Raw genomic sequence first — 16351 nt, 5'->3', positions numbered from 1 at the left:
ACTTACTATCTGTGTGTGTGGCTCCTGCCTGGAGCAGCTCTGAGCCAAGAAGCCTTGAACCTGATCGGCACAGGGTTGGCAGGGATGTGACCAAGGAGCTCCTCTAGGGGAAGGCGCTAGGGGCTCACAAGGGCCCTGGGAGACATGATTTATAAAAAGGAGTTTAATATTAGTTGTTATGAGGCAGCTTCCAGAAATCACAGCTGCACACCCCCATCCAGATCCAGTGCATTGGCCCCACAGAGCAGCCAGTGCCACTGCACGGCTGGTGCAGGGGTCACAGTCACTGCCCACCCTCAGTCCAGCTTCTCCAGCACGGAGGGCACGTATACCAGGCTGAGCTCGCTCCCAAAGTTGCAGACGATGGCGGCATTGTCCAGCACCAGGATCTGGCGGGCAGGCTGAGCCTCGCTGTTCTTCCCCAGGTAGACTGTCTGTAACAGGTCGCCGTAGTTCAGGTCCCAAAAGGAGACACAGCCCTGGCCACCAGTCACCAGCAGGTTGTCTGAGATGACACCCAGGCTCGCACCGCAGCCCAGATCCTGGAGACAAGGACGTGGCAGGTTCAGTGTCTGGAGTCCTTCCCGAAGAGACAGATGCCTGTGGCCCCCAAGCCCTTACCTGTTGAATGGAGTAGAGCTTGATGCCTGTGCTGCGGTCCCAAATGCTGATGAGATCATCCAGGCCGCTGCTGATGATGCAGCAGGTGGTACAGGTGAGTGAGGTGACGTCCCCACGATGAGCAAACATGTGGCTGACCCGGCTGCCGGTCAGCACATCCCACAGGCAGATGGCCCCATCCTGTCCTCCACTGGCCAGCACCATCGTCTAGGGACACAGGCACAGGGGCACTGGTCAATGCTGGAATACCTCTGTCAAAAGAGTGTCCCAGCTTCCTGGATTCAGAAACAGGTCACAGGCTGGCTAGGTCCCCGGCACCCACTGGTGGCCCCTTACCTGGTCCATGTACACTGTGGTGATAGCCCCTGAGTGGCCCTGCAGGGTGAAGAGACAGCACGAGTCCTCCAGACGGAACACCTGGGCGGGGATGGGCGTCAGGCCTGGGGGTCTTCCAGGTCACAGAAGTCCCTACCCTAGTTCAGGGCACCTCCAGCCTCCCTGAGCAACTGCCCATCCCCTGCACTAGGCCACCCAGCACCGGGGACAGGGCCACACTCACTCTCAGCGTGTGGTCTTGGCTCCCAGTCACGAGGCGCCCAGCGGCGGCCTTCAGGGCTGTGATAGGCTTCTGGTGTGCACAGGGCACCGTGTGGGTCAGGTGGCAGGCCACCGTGTCACTGCTGCTGTACACAGGGGATGTGGGGGAGCTGCCGCACCCTGGGTTCCCTGGGGACAGCCGACCTGTGAGGGGTCTCTAAGAGGACACCCCATGGGCGGCCCCACCCACCACCAGGTTCAGGCCCCTGCCTGGCCCAGGTCCTCTGACCTCGGAACTGCAGGGGGCTGAGGGCAGCGTGGGTCTCCAGGGAGAAGAAATCGAGGGATCCATTGAGCCGGGCAGCCACAATCCTGGAAGAGAAAGAAGGGCAGCTGTTGGCGGCCCCTCAGAGTTCCCAGTGTGGGCTGAGCACAGAGGGCAGGTGGGAACCTCAAGGGAAGCACTGGTGCTGGGGCTAGAGACCCAGCTGCAACTCTGTTAGCCTCTCTGTGCCTCAGTTTCCTCATCTGTGAAATGAGGACAACAGTAGCCCCCTTGGTGTGATCATGAGTGAGCTAACACATGTGGCATGGCACCTGGGTAGCATCCTCTCATGTAAGGTAGTAAAACAAGCATGCGGAGGTTCCTCTTTAGAGCCCGAAGAACAGATTTCTGCAGAATGGGCACAGGAGCTATGGAGCCTCTGTCTCACTCACATCAAAGCAGCTTAGACCTGAGCACCACCCACTCCATTTCCTTTTTCTACAAAAAAATAAGGATTTCCTTTCCTGTTCATTAATTCACATACACAGGTTGACAGGCAGAAATGGAGACATCTGCCCAGTGTTCCCAAAGCCTCCAAGTGAGTGGGGTCCAAAATCTTACTCAAGTAAAAGGCAATTGCACGTCTACGGCCTTGTCCCATGAGCATGCACGGCTCCTGGCAGAGCGAGAAAGTGGGGGGCAGGGAGAGGCCACAGTCACCCAGACTCAGGGTTGGGCTGAGATGGGGGTTTTCTTTCAGTAAGACCAAAGTCGCAGGCAGCAGGTAAGGGTTTCCAAGCATGTGGGAACCCGAAGGACTGGGCCGGGCTGGAGAAGAGGAAGCCTTGGCGGTGGCAGGACTGACAGCAACAGCACTGAGAACAGCACAAGGGGTCAGGCTCCAGCTGGACTCAGGTCCCATGAGAAACCAGGGCGCTGAGGGTGCCAGCACCTGGACAGGACCTGGTTTATGAGCCCAGAGGGACCAAAGCCTGGGCCCAGGGCCTGCCGCACGTGGAGCCCTGGGGATGCCCACACCAGGGGAAGTGCTGAGAAGGGAGCAAGAAGAGCTCAGCATCAAAGGGAAAGAAAAGGCTCAATAAGGTCCTGAAGATGCATTTTCCTGTAACCCAGAATGCAGCCAGGAGAACCAAAAACGTCAGTATAGACACAAGAGCAGCTGACTTCGGAGGGTCAGTAGAAAACCGCGCTGCCACCCTGCTGTTCTAAGTGCTTCATACCATCACTTCTCAGCTGGCACCCTTCCCGTGAATATGGCAGTGACAACACGGTCGCTGTCAGGAGCAGGAGGGAGATAAAATCGCATAGCAGTGATGGGAGCCAGGACTCAAACCTCAGGAGGATGCGGGTGTCTATGGAGGGTGAGGCCGAGCCCAGAACGCCCACCTTCTGTCCAGGAAGACGAGCGCCGTGATGCCCGAGGAGACCTCCTCGCTGCTGCAGCGGAGCGTGCCCTCGACGGCGTCCCACACCTGCAAGCCCGGCAGCTGCGGGCACCTGTGTGCTGGGAAGGCCGCGAGCGGCCTCCCGGAAGCCCCGCCCCCGCCCCGCCCACCTCCAGCCGGCCCCGCCCACCTCCAGCCGGCCGCTGCTCCGTCCCACCACGATGAGGCTGCCCTGCAGCTCCAGGCTCCATATGGCGCCGTCCGCGCTGGGAGCCCAGGAGAGAAAAGCGGACCCCTCTTCAGGAAGGGAGCCCTCCTCCTCCTCAGGGGCCAGAGGCGGCGCCGGCCCAGGCGAGGGCGGGCGCACGGCCTGCGTCGGGGCCGGAACCAGGCCCTCCCCACGGCACATTCGCTGCACCAGGCGGTGGAAGTCGTAGCCCGCGGAGCCCCGCGCGCCGTAGCACCCCCGGTGCCGGGGCTCAGGGAGCCTTGCCGGGGCTGAGAAATCCGTATCGATCAAGCAGCTGAGGTCCGGCTGGTCTCCGAAGAGCGGCGGCGGCGGCGGGCCTCGGGGACGGTGCCGCAGCGGAGAGCCGTCCCCGAGCTCCTCCGAGCCGGCCTTCCCGTCGTCCGACAGCCTCCCCCAGCTCTCCGGTGCCTCGGGAACGCTGCCACCGCCACTGTCCCGGCGATGCCTGCGGGGGCAGGAGGGCGCGTGAGCGCCGCGGGCCGCCATGAGGGTGGCTGTGGGGTGGACGCCGACGAACAGCCGCGGGCGGTAACCCCCGGGCGCCTACCCGGGGCGCGGGATGCGCGTGAGGCAGTCCCCGGTCTGCGCGTCCCACACGCACACGTGGCCCGCCAGGCAGCAGCTCACCAGCAGCATGCCGTCGCTGGCCAGACACTCGATGTCCTAGAGGGGCACAGCGCAGACACGGGTCCGGCTCCGACTGGAGGTGGCGCCACGGCCCGGCCCCGCCCCCTCGCCGCAGCCCCGCCCCCTCACCATGAGGTGCCCGCGCAGCACCAGCGGCACGATCTCCGTCTCGGGCGGTGCGTAGCCGTAGTCGTCACACGGCAGCTCCCCGCGCCGCCGCCGGCCGGGCCCGCTCCCGGGCTGCCCGTAGTTGCGCGGGCAGAGCACGCGGTAGAGACAGAGCAGCAGCAGCACGAGGACGACGCCCGCGGCCAGGCCGAGCGCGGCCACCCTGCGCCCAGCAGGACACTGTGAGGCCGTCCGGACCCTCCCGCCGGCCGCCCCTCCCCGCGCAGACCTTACTTGTACAGCGTGACGTCTCGGGGGCCCTGCGCCGCGCTCGGGGCCTTGGGGCCGGCCTCCCAGGGCCCGGGCCACGCCCCGCGGCCGTCCTGAGGGCGCCGCCCCTCCAGGGCCTCGCTTGGGTGCAGGCGGAGCGTGACTGGGATGACTGGCAGGAGGCTGATGTACCTGGGGCCGGGCAGCGAGGCCTCAGCTGGAAGCGCCTCCGCTGCCCCTCCCCTCTCCACCTGGACAGCGGCTCAACCTGCCAGCCTCCGGGCCCACCCATCCGGGGGCGCTGGGGGCACAGGCGGGTCGCCCAACCCAACTCACACATCGTAACCTCGCTGCCTAGCCACCGAAGCAGCAGGGCACATGGTCCGGGTCCCCCACCCTGGGGTGGGGGGTCCTCACTACAGCCAAGGCTGACTGACCCAGGGGCCCCAGACCACCCATCTTGGGCTGTGGCTGCTAGGAGCACCAGTTCTAACCTCACCACCTTACAATGTCAAAGATTTAAAAGAAATGCACAATTCAAACTGGTGTCTCCCCTGAGGGGAAGGGATGCTCCAGGAAGGTGAGCTGACATCAACCGGGGGGTGGCAACTGGCAGGGCCACCTCACCTCTTTGCCAGCGTGATGTTGTAGTAGCTGAAGAGCGTTGGCCAGTGGCGGAAGGACAGTCTTCTCCAAAGCTCCTCATCCTCAGGCCCCCAGGTGACCTCTGGTACTGGGCCATCGTGGACACCGTCTGCCAGACCCCCAGGCTCGGGTGGATACCCAGGCAACGTCTGGTTCTCGACTGACTTGGCATCAGGCAGGACAATCGGGAAGGCAGGGTCTGGGTGGCTGGCGGGCAGCACCCCGCTTGGCACGGGCACAGGGGTCAGGGCACCCTCGCCCAGTGGGCTCTGTTCTGTCACTTGGGCAGTCAGGTAGGGCCGCAGCCCTGCTGGGTCCGTATACACCAGGATACCAATCCAGACCACAGTGCCAGCCTGCAGGGGACATCAGCTGCTGGGGGGATGGGCTCTGGGAGGAAGGGAAGTCCCATCCTTGCCCCAGCAGCCTGGGCCTCAAGCAGGAAGGAAGCAGCATGGGGCCTCAGGCCCCATCTGTCCTTCCCTCTGCCTCCTGACACCCACCAGTTGAAGGGATCTAGGGTCACAGTCTGGAAAGAGGAGATCCTTAGGTTGCAATCAGAGCTCTCCCATCTCCACTGCTGCCCATGGTCAGCACGGATGGAGGGACTGGCCGCCCACCCTGCTGCTCAGGGGCCTTGGCCTCACTCTGCCCCCCATCGGTCCCTGGGGGAGGCACTGCCAGCCAGCAGCCCGCCCTGCTGCTTCTCCCCTCCACCCAGACCAGCAGGTGAGTTGTCCCGCCTCATGCTTTCTGAAACCTACTCACTGAAGTGGCCAGTGAACCCTGACCGTGAGCCATGGTCCATCCCATCCCAGAGCACCCCATCCAGCAGGCTGCTCTCCTGGGACACTCCAGGGAGATGAGAGCCCACGGACTGTGTCTCCCATAGATGGGCCCATCAACTCAGAAACCACCAGGGTCCTGGCAGGGTGTGCTGGCCGGCTCCCCAAAGCAAGACTTGAAAGGGCCACGGAAGCTTAGGGGGCAGCCCCACCTCCAGGAGAAGTGGGACAGTGCCAAGGGTCCCGAGAGTGGCCGGTACCATGATGAGACACTGGGTCAGGAGTAATACCATGATGAGTTATTGGGCTGGGGAGTGATACCATGAGGCGGCACTGGGCCAGGGCCAGGGGTGGTACCATAATGAGGCGCTGGGCCAGGCGGGTGCGGGCCAGGAAGTAGATGACGCGCAGCCTCTTCGGGAGCCGCAGATTTCGGAAGGAGGATGGTTGCAGGGTGATGGTGTGAGGTGTGGACGGGCGCACAGCCAGCTGCCGCTCAAAGCGTGCAGGCCGTGCCCCTGGCTTAGCTGCGGGCAGGCAGGCCTCTGGGGGCAGCCGCTTGTTCAGGTCCGCCAGCTGTGGGGGCACAGTGCTCAAGGCTGCAGCCGCTTGCTCACTGCAGGTTCCCACACAGCCTGGGCTGAGGAGGGGGGCCCAGTCCCCCTACCTCCATGCGGCGAATGTCGATGGACAGGACAGTGGTGAAGAAGAGCATCTGGAGGAAGAAGTCAGACACCAGGCCCACGACAGCGAAGAGACAGAACTCCTGCAGCCAGCAGACAAGGGGGCCGTTACCTCGGGCCCAGCCCCTCCCATCCCCACCAAGGGACAGCAGAGACCCTGTTCCCTAACCCCAGACGGTGGGCGGGCAGGCAGGCAGTCAGCACCCTTCTGATCCCCAGGGACACCAGCCTGCTGCTCAACAAGCTCCCAGGGCCCAGATATGAACCCAGTTTGGGTCTCTCTGAAAGGTTCCTGTCAGCAACTACACAAGACCACTGGAGGGAGGGCAGGAAAGAGTTAATTCTGCCCTAAAACCGGAAAAGAGTCAGCGGCTGCATTAAGCTCTACCAATAGATGGTATTTCCCAGATTCAGCTTTTCCTCCCCTGCCGCGTTGCTAGAGACCTCTGCGCGTCCCCAAGGCATCAGCTCAAATCTGGAGTAGGACCAAGTGTCCAGCACATGGTGGCATAGGGGTCACATCAGAGCTAACGTCCCAGGCTGCATGGTGCCCTGTGGATGCCCAAGGAGCTGTCGGAGGAAGCAGCTAGAACCCTTTGCTCTCTCAGCCCTGCACCCCATTAGGCCTTCCAGCCTCGGGAAGGAGATAAGCCATTCCCTTCGTGCCACTCCTGCATCAGCTGGACTTCCAGCACCATGCAGGTCCAGCCCTACAGCTGAGTGAGGGCACTTTCCAAGAGGAGAGGCCAGTCAGGGCAATGTCTGGTGGCCCTCCATCAGGGGCCCATGTGTCTGGAGGGCTAAAGTCAAGAAAGTCAGCAGGGGACCACTGTGTCTCTGCCTGAGAAATGGGAAACCACGTCTGGCTGGAGCTGTATAGCCGGGCCTCTCTGCTGTGCCCACTGAGCACATCCTGACACTTGGCAGCATAAGAGTGCTTAAGGGGACAAGGTCAAAGGCAGAGACTGCCTGCGCAGAGCGCCAATCCCATAATCCGGCCAGGGCTCAATGAGTACCTTCTGAAACAGGAGTGCCAGCACTCTGCGCAGCAACCACCACCTTGTCAGCAAAGAGGCCCCACCATCTGGCAGTCATCCTGCACACAGCCACATGGCTGGGCCTGGCATTGGGCCCACAACCACACAGCAGGCCTGGGGTCCTACCTGGATGGCAGGCACCAGGGTGAAGTAACCAATGAGGATGATGCCCAACTCAGTGGCCATGTTCTTCATGATGGACCAGCTCTCGCTGCTTAGCCCTGCAGAGGCAACAACATGGCCAGGGGGCCAGCACATGACCTCCGTCCCGGACGTGTCTGGCCCTCCCAGCTTCTGAGGCAGCCACTCTACCGTAGTGCCCAAAACTCAGGCCTCTGCAAGTGCCCGCCATCCGCCACCGCACAGCTGCTGCAGGGAAGGGAACTTGGGGGCCTGGAGGGTATGGGAGTGCTGTCGCCATCAGAGGGAGGCAAAAGCAGAGCAGGGTGTGGGGCTGAGTGAGCCCAGAGGAAAGCGAAGGACGACCCTCTCTGGCTCACCCAACATCCACATGCTGCTCTTGACAGGTCTGCATGGCCAGGGTGTGAGGGAGCCTGCCTGCCACGTACCAAAATGGCTCAAGGGATGGGAGAGCTAGCCTCCTCTTCCACGAGGCCTCCCCTCTGGGACCCTGGCTGTCCTGCACCCATGGCAGCCTAAGGCTGTAAGCATCTGGTGGCCATCTCCGCGGGACGCCACTCTAGCACAGGGCCCAGCCTCCTGTGGAAGTTGGCAAAAGTGGCTGTGTGATGTAGCAGCCTGCCCCGGGTGCAGCCCCAAAGATGGGGGTCAGGAGTGGGCACAAGGTCTCAGGCTTCGAGGCTAGGCTCTCCTCTCTGCTTCCCCCAGAAGCCGAGGTCCATAGCTCCACCACTGAGGTGGCCAGCAGTGACCGAGCCCAGGGGCCTAGAGTGGTGGAGAACATACCAGGTGCCAGTCTGGACAGAGGGCCTTCAAGCCCGAGCCCACACAGCTTAGTGGCCATCTTGTTGACACCTGGAGCCCAACAAAGCACAAACCCAGAGACCCCATGGCTCCCTGGCATGAGCCCACAAGCTGCCGGGCCTGCTGGCCCACTGTGGAGGGTGTTCTGGGGCTTCTGAGGCTCCTGCCCCTCATCAGGAACAGCGTGACCCAGGCCCACCCCTGCACACCACTGCCCGCCCGATCCCGGATACCTTGGGCGATGCGCAGCTTCACCTCCAGATCCACGGGGGTAGAGACCACTGACTTGGTGAGCACCAGCACGTTCTCTAAGCCAATAACTACCACGAGGTAGGGGAAGATCTCACTGGGGACAAGGGAGGGCGGTTCTGACGAGGCCAAGCACACCGTGCTTCCCAACAGGTTTGGGCCCCAGGCAGGATGCTGGGCCTACAGCCTGAGGTGGAGGCTCAGGGCAGAGACCCATCTCCCCGCCTCTACCCACGGGACCTCCATCCACACAGCCCCACCCTGACCCGTGGGACCTCTGTCCAGTCCACAAAGACCCCAGGCAATTCAGCACCACCAGTTTAGGGACAGCAAGCAGGTGTTCTATCACCAAGGAAAGTAGAAAACGCAAAGTTGCTCTCCCTGCAATCAGCCGGACAAGCAAGGTGGGGACAGGCTGATCGGTTTGCGACCGCAGACGGACAGGCAGATGAGGGGCGGGCTCGCCAGGGCCAAGAGAAAAGGACTGAGGCCGGAGGGAAGACCCAGGGAAGGGCTTCTCATTGGGCTTCAGAGAGGACATGCAGGGGAAGGGAAATACCACTGAAAGGTGACGAGGTAGAGTGCTTACTCTACAGTGACCTACCTCATTAGGCAGTTAAGTGTTTTAATAGTGAAAAATGAAGAAATCGACCCTATCACACACCCACCTGTGGCTGAGGCCATCGGGAGCAGTGTGCTTGAGTACAGATGCTAAAAGCTCAGACATGCGTATACAGTTATACACACATACATACTCAAGACGCAGCCATGCAGATGCCTATACACACACACACACACACACACACACACACAGAATCCTAGACACGTACCAGATGTACACACAGACACACTACATACACACACATGTGACTACCAGCCGGGTGACGGGGAGAGGAAAACGATGCACCTCTTCAATGTCCAGACAATGGGAAGACGTGGGGTAACAGGCAGCATCCAGGCCAGGGCAGGCCCAAAGGTGCAAGGCTCTTGAGCCCAAGGCCCCAAGGCCTTTGATGGGGACCTACCCGCCATTGAGGGTGGGAGTCAGGCCAAAGAGCGTGCAGAGCCCCACGGACATAAGCAGCGAGCTGAGCACGGTGACCACGGCGGCCAGAGCCAGCCCCCACTTGGACTTGACCATGTCGATCTTGCCTGGAGGGCAGAGAGGGTGATCAGGGCAGCACCTGCAGCCAGACCCTGCCACACATGGGCGCCTCTTAGCCAAGCTCTGGGAGTAGAGTGTGTCCTGGAATTTGAGGCAGGGGAGGCCCCTGGCTTCACCAAAGGAAAGGATGCCCAAGAACTTCCCTGTCTCCAGGGCAGTGGCTACCCAAAAGCCTTCTGTTGTGTGCACATCTTTTGGGAACCCTAACCCAGAAATCTTTTCCTGAGAAGCAAGAGCTCTGGAAGCCCCGAAGCCACAGCTCTGCTGATGGATGAGGGCCTGGGTCTGTGCCCACCGCCAGTGCTGTCCGTCTCTGCACATGCCCCCTCCAGAGGCAGGAAGGTCAGTGAATGGGAGCCGCCCATCGTAGCCTGGAAGAAGCCCCTGTGGGTACCCACGTGTGGAGAAGTAGATGTAGGCAAACAAGATGATGTAGGTGGTCACAAGGGGGATGAGCTCAGCGATGCCAATCTCCTCCTTAAAATGCACGTGAACTAGGCTCTCCGCCCGGAGACTGCAGTTGGGGCTGGGGTGCAGGAGCATCAGGCGGGCCCGCAGGCTGCCCAGGAACCTGTCACAGGGTGAGAGGAGTTCAGCGTTGCCTCCCCTGGGCCCAGCAGAAGTGTCTCAGTGGCCACCCCTGCTCCTTCCCAGCACCTGTCCCCAACCTGTCACAAGTGCCCAGGCCCTTGCTGGGGAGCCATGGGCAGGCGCCACTGGGAAGGACTGTGAGGCCACACGGGGCTCTGGACAGATCAGTGGGGGCATGCTGTTTGGCCCGCACCCAGACCCAGAGGTCAGGCGGTGCCCCTCAGATGTCTGGGTGGGCCCTGGTGCCAAGGGCCTTACTTGGCGTGATAGTGCTGGAAGACCAGGGTGATAGCATACGAGACCATCCTCCTCCTGGGGTAGAGGCTCACCCCACTGTCCTTCCCAGGAACACCAAACAGTAGGTCTGCAGGAAGAAACCAGCAGGTGCTGACAAGGGGGCAGAAGCTGCTGTGGAGTCCTAAGGATCCCTCTCCGCCCCACCCTTAGAAACACAGGAAACCCTGGGTCTGCCAGAGTGCCCGCTGAAGGAGACATGGTACCCACAGGTGCCCACCCGTAGCACCTTTGAGTGTGGCCGAGGTCTGCAGGGTTTTGGGCTCGTGCTGGTGGATGGTGCCAATGATGTCAGGGTCAGCATGGAAGCGCTCCCGGTCATTCTGCCAGAAGTTTCCAGGGGATAGCAACAGGCACCCGTGCTCAGGGAGTATGTCCCGGAGCTTCCTGAGGCCCGGCAGCAGGTCTGTCACCTGCAGGCACACCTCCTCCAGGCTCCTGGTCCCCGAGCTGTGCAGGAGACAGCAGGAGGCAGCCTGTGTTGCTAGCAAGGAGGCCCCGGAGGTGCCTGGTTCTCAGAGAGCCCGAGTACAGGGGCAGCAGGGGAGCATTCTTTCAGGCATCCCACACCCACAACAAAAGCCAGTCACTCAGGACAGGCAAGTTCTGGGAGCACACACCACCCACCCACTCACACACCTTGGCCAACTGGGAGGGCAGAGGAGACGGGGTGAAAGGCAGAGGCTTTGTCTCATTCACCAAAATCCCCGTCAAAACCCTCAGCTAACTGAAGGCAGCTACACCAGAGCCACATGGCAAGTGGGGCATGCCTCCTGGCAGACCTGGGTGCACCCTTGGAACTGGCCCATCAGCGTGGCTGCAACCGTGCCATTCAGGTCCTGCCACCCCAAGGCGGTGAGCCAGCAGAGGCACAACTGAGCCAAGCCCATCAGCTCGTGGCAGCCAGCCTGGGGGATACCCACTGTCTGTGACATGGGGCTGGACCTCAGGCTGCCATCTGTGACATCTGCAGGAGTCCAGGCACAGCAAGCCTCAGGGAATCCACAAGGACGCTGAGAATGCACAGCTGTTCTGCCCGCTCACCCAGTTTCTGCAGAGCGGGCTGCTCCATGGAGGTACAGTGGGCTGCCCTTGGCACAGGTCGGCGGCTGGGCCCCTGAGACAGTTACCTGTCTCTTAGCACATGGTTCCGGACCTCCTCCACCAGCTGGAATGCCCGGGACAGAGGTGAGCGGAACACATCGACTGCTAGGAGGTTCTTGTGCCAGGGAGACACAGACGACTTGACAAAGATCTGCTGGACGTAAGCCACTGGAGCACCCATGTACTGCAGAAGCAAGGGAATGGAAGACCGGCTCAGCACAGACGGCAGCTGGGGCCCATGCGCAGGGAGGCTGTGTTCAGCACCCGCAGGCGAAGCACTGTGGGGCCAAAGGTGCAGTCCCCCAACCAAAGATGCCCAGGAAGGGGGTTTCGCCATTGCTGAGACACTTCCCACACCTCCCCACTGGCCAGTGTAGGCAAACCGTGGGCCACACGCGGCAGGGGGCACAGCACCGGTTTTTCTAAGTAAGGTTTTATGGGACACAGTCATGCCCGCTCCACTCAGAGTCTCCCATCGCTGCTCTCAGGGCAGAGACTCTGTGACCCATGTGGCCTAAGACATTCGCCATCTTGCCTGTGATGGGAAATGTCTGCCGACCTCGCAACAGACCACAAGCTCCCAAAACCTGCTGTTGCCTGTCTTACTGACCCTAGTTTGGCCACTTGCAGGGCCACAGATTTTGAAGATCAAAACACCCAGTCTTAAGTCCCAGCTCTCCAGCTGGGCAGGCTGGAAACAATATGCCTTCTCTGGGTTTCAGCCTCCTCGTGCAGAGGGGGTAAGGACAGTCAGCCTGCAGCATCAGGGAGACACACACACACCACAGAGACATACACATGTGTTAAACAGCATGTGCAGAGACTAGTGGACATACAAGCATGCAACAGCTGTGGCACATGACTGCATGTCTATGGAAACAGGAGGCCACCTCAGGCATCATGATGGCACCTAGACGCCAACCTGGTCTCCTCCCTGAACGTCGCATGCTCCTCCTCCCAGAACCTGCTCTGCCCTGGGAAAAGGATCAGCAGGGGCTTCAGAGCCCAGCCAGCCGAGGTGCTCAGAGGAGCCCTGCCAGGCGCCACAGTACAACTGAAGGAGTGGAGGCCAGGATGGGTCCTGGTTAGGCAGTCGACCCAGAAAGGCCTGACTCTCTGTTCAACAGAAACCATTCTCGGGCATCTGCTATGTGCACAACACTGGATGATGCAACTTTGGATGAAACATTGATTCAACTGAGTCAAAATACAGAGCACAGAGGGGCTGGAGGGGGAGGCGCCTGGGAAGTGCCAACCAAGCTGAGTGGGATGGCAGGGGTGCATGCCAGGCACACCTGAGGGCAGTCCAGCAGGAGCCTTTGCCCCCATCTCTACTTTGGCCAGATCTGACCAATGACAATGACGACATGGTGATGGCCACAGACATCTGTCACGTGGTGCAGCGACGGGCCAGGCGCTGCACTTACCCTCTGCATCCCTTCCCTCAATCCTGTGATGATGTCCACTGCAGGCCCAGTTGGCATCCCCATTTACCAATGCAGAAACTAAGGCACAGAGGTGCTCAGTGACTTGCCCTGAGTCACACAGCTGGAACAGGGACGTTTCCACCTTCCCTGCTGTTCCCCTTGCTTCCTCTCTTCCCAGAGGGAAGTGCCTGCCCCAAGCCCACAAGGCTGCTGACCACAGCGACTCCAGCACAGGGTGGCCCCAACTCAGGGTGCAGGGACCTGGCCGAGTTGACAAAGCCCTCCCTGGGGGACACCCACAGGCATGAATTCAGGGTACAGCTGTCATCCCTCTGTGGGACACGTCTACAAAAGAGGGCTGGAGGTCACTCCCAGAAAGAACCACAAGTAGAGAACAAATGCAAACAAGTCAATCAAAATGGCCACATCTTGTGAGCACACACTGCACAGAGGAGGAAGCTCAAGGAAAGCACTGCAGGCGCCCTGAGCATCCACTAGAAAGGCTGGCAGAGAGCCTGGCAGCACCAGGGGCTCTGCAGCACAAACACTTAACTCCACGGGGGTGAAAAATCATTCAGAAGGTTGACGGACGTTAGGAGGACACTTTGCCATCCCAAACCTACAACCCGTCTAGTCTAGGGAAAAACAGACCAACGCCACTTGACAGATACGCCACACAGCAGGCGCGCAACACTTCTCAAACTGTCAAGGCCATCAAACATAAGGAAAGCCTGAGACACTGTCCCTAGGAAAGTAAGGACACCAGTTCCCTCCTCCCCCAGGACCCCGCCCGGGACACTACAGGCGCCTGGCTGTCCTGTCTACTGAGGCTTCTCAGGGTAGGGGTTTCCCAGGCTTCCCTTACTCTGAGTGCCGAGCAAGGCTGTGTACACAGTCCCTCCCTGGGGCCGCCTGGTCGTCCTCATGAGGAAAGATGCCCTTCTTGCCTACCCACCACTCACCCCAGCTGGGGCCGGGCCTGGTCTCCTTGCTGAGGGGCAGCCAGCACGCTCTCCATGGAAAGGAGCCTCTCCTCCCCATTTACTTATTATTCGATCATATGGACTCGGGTATTTATACACTTGGGGTTACAATCCAATCCACTGTATTTTGTCATACAACATATTTCACTTTCCAGCATCGGCCACTGGGAACTTCTCAGTTGGCTCCTATGTCTCTCAGACATACATTGTATTTATTTCCCACTGACATCTCTGTCTCTTCCCAAGCACCCTGGGACCTCCTTGGAAGACATGAGGCTCTGCATGTCCCGACAACATCCCACCAGGCAAACTGCAGACCCTTGGTGCCCATGTCCTGAATGAAGGCATAAATGGTCTGTGGATGCCATGGTTTCCCTGGCGTGGGCAGTGGACACCCCACCGCCCACATCAAGGCTGCCCACTTTCCCTTGGAGCCCCTTATTCTCAGCCTGCTGAGCAAATCCCCCTCTGCACAGGACTGAGGATGCGGACCCCACTCAGAGCCCAATGGGCACACTCTTGCCCTCTCCTCCATGCTGTGAGAACATGGGGCTGGTGCCATTGCAGCCAGGTCAGGGGATCACAACCGGGCTGACTCACAGCCAAGAGATGCTCTCCTTCTGAGCTTGAACCACAATATCCTCAAGGGGCCATGGCCTGGCCACGAGTTTTGCAACATACTTGTTCTGTCTGGGTCGATAACTTCTGCATCCCTATTATGCCTGTGTTCCTGGCCACCAGTGGTACTGTGGACAGTCCCTGGAGGTGAGGTCACCAACCGCTGAGCTGCTGGGCACCAGACCTGGGTCTCCTTTAGTCCTGACCCCTGAGCCCTCCTGTGTTTGAACACCCACTTCCTGCAGTCATCCAGGGCAAAGAAGGGCGCCAGGGAAGCCTGGAGAGCTTGCAGACAGCTAGACGCTCCCAGCCGCATCATTGGACATTTGCTCTGCACCGTCAGGCCTACTGAGCTCTACTCGCCAGCAACACCCACAAACATAGACTACCTTGTTGAGATAGGGACTTCAGATAATTATGTGGTAAAACCTCATCAAGAGGTTAATGAAGGTACACGGTTTAAACCAAGGAGGCCCCACTGTGAGCCACTGGTCTGGCAGGGCCACAAAGTTACAGAACTGGCTTCTGCCAGCATCCGAACACACTGCCTCTGGCCTTTGTGGCCAGTCAACAAAGCCCGGGCTGTGTGCTCCCCAGTGGCACCAGGTGTCATTTAACATCCACCTACCTTACCAGATATGGCTCCTTGAGCAACAGTACAGCTGAGTTTGTAACAAGATGCCCAGCTTCTGTGTGACCCCGGAAGGAATGTGCAGCCACTGAGAGAAGGCAGGAGACTGTCCCTGAGCCCAGTCCCTCCTCAGCAGCCTCCGCATGTCAGGGACTAAAGCATGGCATAAGGTTGAGAAGCTACTCAAGATGGTAAGGTCTCCAAACAGCAGGTCCAGAGTTTGGGTGAGTGAAGCCCTGAACATGACTCTCAACTGCAAGGGCCTGTCCTTGTTTGCATCAGCGCTCAAACTGGAGACAGTCTGCAGAGCAGAGCGGCCCAGAAGCACTGGGCTCCACCAGGACACCCGGATCCTAAAGAAGTGTGGACCCCACATAAGCTGCAAATGAGACACGGTGCCACCCTCGGGTCCCCAGCTTCCTGAACTGTAAAGGGTTAAAACCCTGCTTTTTACCTGTCTGGACTGTGAGGAGCAAGGAGGACCTAAGAGATGTGACAGTCAGACACAACCTCCTGGACACGTCTCCTCAGGCAAGAGAAACAAAATAAAAAATGAACAAGTGGGACTAAATCAAACTAAAAAGCTTCTGAACAGCAAAGGACACCATCAGCAGATCAAAAAGGCAACTATAGTATGAGAGAATATATTCGTAAATGACTCGTCTGATAAGGGGTTAATGTCCAAAATGTATACAGAAACTCACATGCTTCAACACCCAAAAAACAAATAACCCGAATAAAAAATGGGCAAAGGACCTGACAGACATTTCTCCAAAGAAATACAGATGGCCAGCAGGCACATGAAAAAAATGCTCCACATCCCTAGTCATCAGGGAACTGTAAATTACAACCACAGTGAGATACCACCTCACACCAGTCAGAATGGCCACTATCTACAAGACAAGAAACAACACACATCGGTGAGGATGTGAAGAAAAGGGAGCCATCCTCCACTGTTGGTGGGAATGCCAATTGGTGCAGCTACTGTATAAAGCAGTATGGAGGTTTCTCAAAAAACTAAAAATAGAACTAACATTCTACTCAGTAATTCCACTCCTAGGAATTTACCCAAGGAAAACAACATCACTGATTTGAAAAGACATATGCACT

At 59.4% G+C, this 16351-nt stretch overlaps 1 protein-coding gene across 3 annotated transcripts in view; it reads right to left on the bottom strand.

The window, feature by feature from the left end:
* Nucleotides 1-148: 148 nt before the first annotated feature.
* SCAP (SREBF chaperone) overlaps nucleotides 149-16351 on the bottom strand; it is a 50649-nt gene continuing 34446 nt past the window's right edge. The window contains exons 4-23 of one of the 3 annotated variants that reach the window (XM_036878234.2): nucleotides 11609-11766; nucleotides 10708-10928; nucleotides 10443-10548; nucleotides 9992-10164; nucleotides 9454-9580; nucleotides 8413-8525; nucleotides 7361-7455; nucleotides 6182-6280; nucleotides 5872-6090; nucleotides 4712-5085; nucleotides 4109-4276; nucleotides 3836-4037; nucleotides 3627-3742; nucleotides 3020-3524; nucleotides 2831-2916; nucleotides 1448-1530; nucleotides 1181-1347; nucleotides 958-1038; nucleotides 622-828; nucleotides 149-542 (exon numbers count right to left, since the gene is read on the bottom strand). In XM_036878234.2, the coding sequence (XP_036734129.2) occupies nucleotides 297-542; nucleotides 622-828; nucleotides 958-1038; nucleotides 1181-1347; nucleotides 1448-1530; nucleotides 2831-2916; nucleotides 3020-3524; nucleotides 3627-3742; nucleotides 3836-4037; nucleotides 4109-4276; nucleotides 4712-5085; nucleotides 5872-6090; nucleotides 6182-6280; nucleotides 7361-7455; nucleotides 8413-8525; nucleotides 9454-9580; nucleotides 9992-10164; nucleotides 10443-10548; nucleotides 10708-10928; nucleotides 11609-11766 (3546 nt within the window). In that variant the 3' untranslated portion in view covers nucleotides 149-296. Of the gene's footprint in view, nucleotides 543-621; nucleotides 829-957; nucleotides 1039-1180; nucleotides 1348-1447; nucleotides 1531-2830; nucleotides 2917-3019; nucleotides 3525-3626; nucleotides 3743-3835; nucleotides 4038-4108; nucleotides 4277-4711; nucleotides 5086-5871; nucleotides 6091-6181; nucleotides 6281-7360; nucleotides 7456-8412; nucleotides 8526-9453; nucleotides 9581-9991; nucleotides 10165-10442; nucleotides 10549-10688; nucleotides 10929-11608; nucleotides 11767-16351 lie in introns of those variants that run through there. The other 2 variants (XM_036878235.2, XM_036878236.2) reach the window with 2 other exon arrangements.

Source organism: Manis pentadactyla, chromosome 1 (genome assembly GCF_030020395.1).
Source record: "Manis pentadactyla isolate mManPen7 chromosome 1, mManPen7.hap1, whole genome shotgun sequence".
Taxonomy (NCBI): Eukaryota; Metazoa; Chordata; class Mammalia; order Pholidota; family Manidae; genus Manis; species Manis pentadactyla.
Note: the sequence above shows the minus strand (reverse complement) of the source record. Positions and strands in the feature narration are given on the sequence as shown.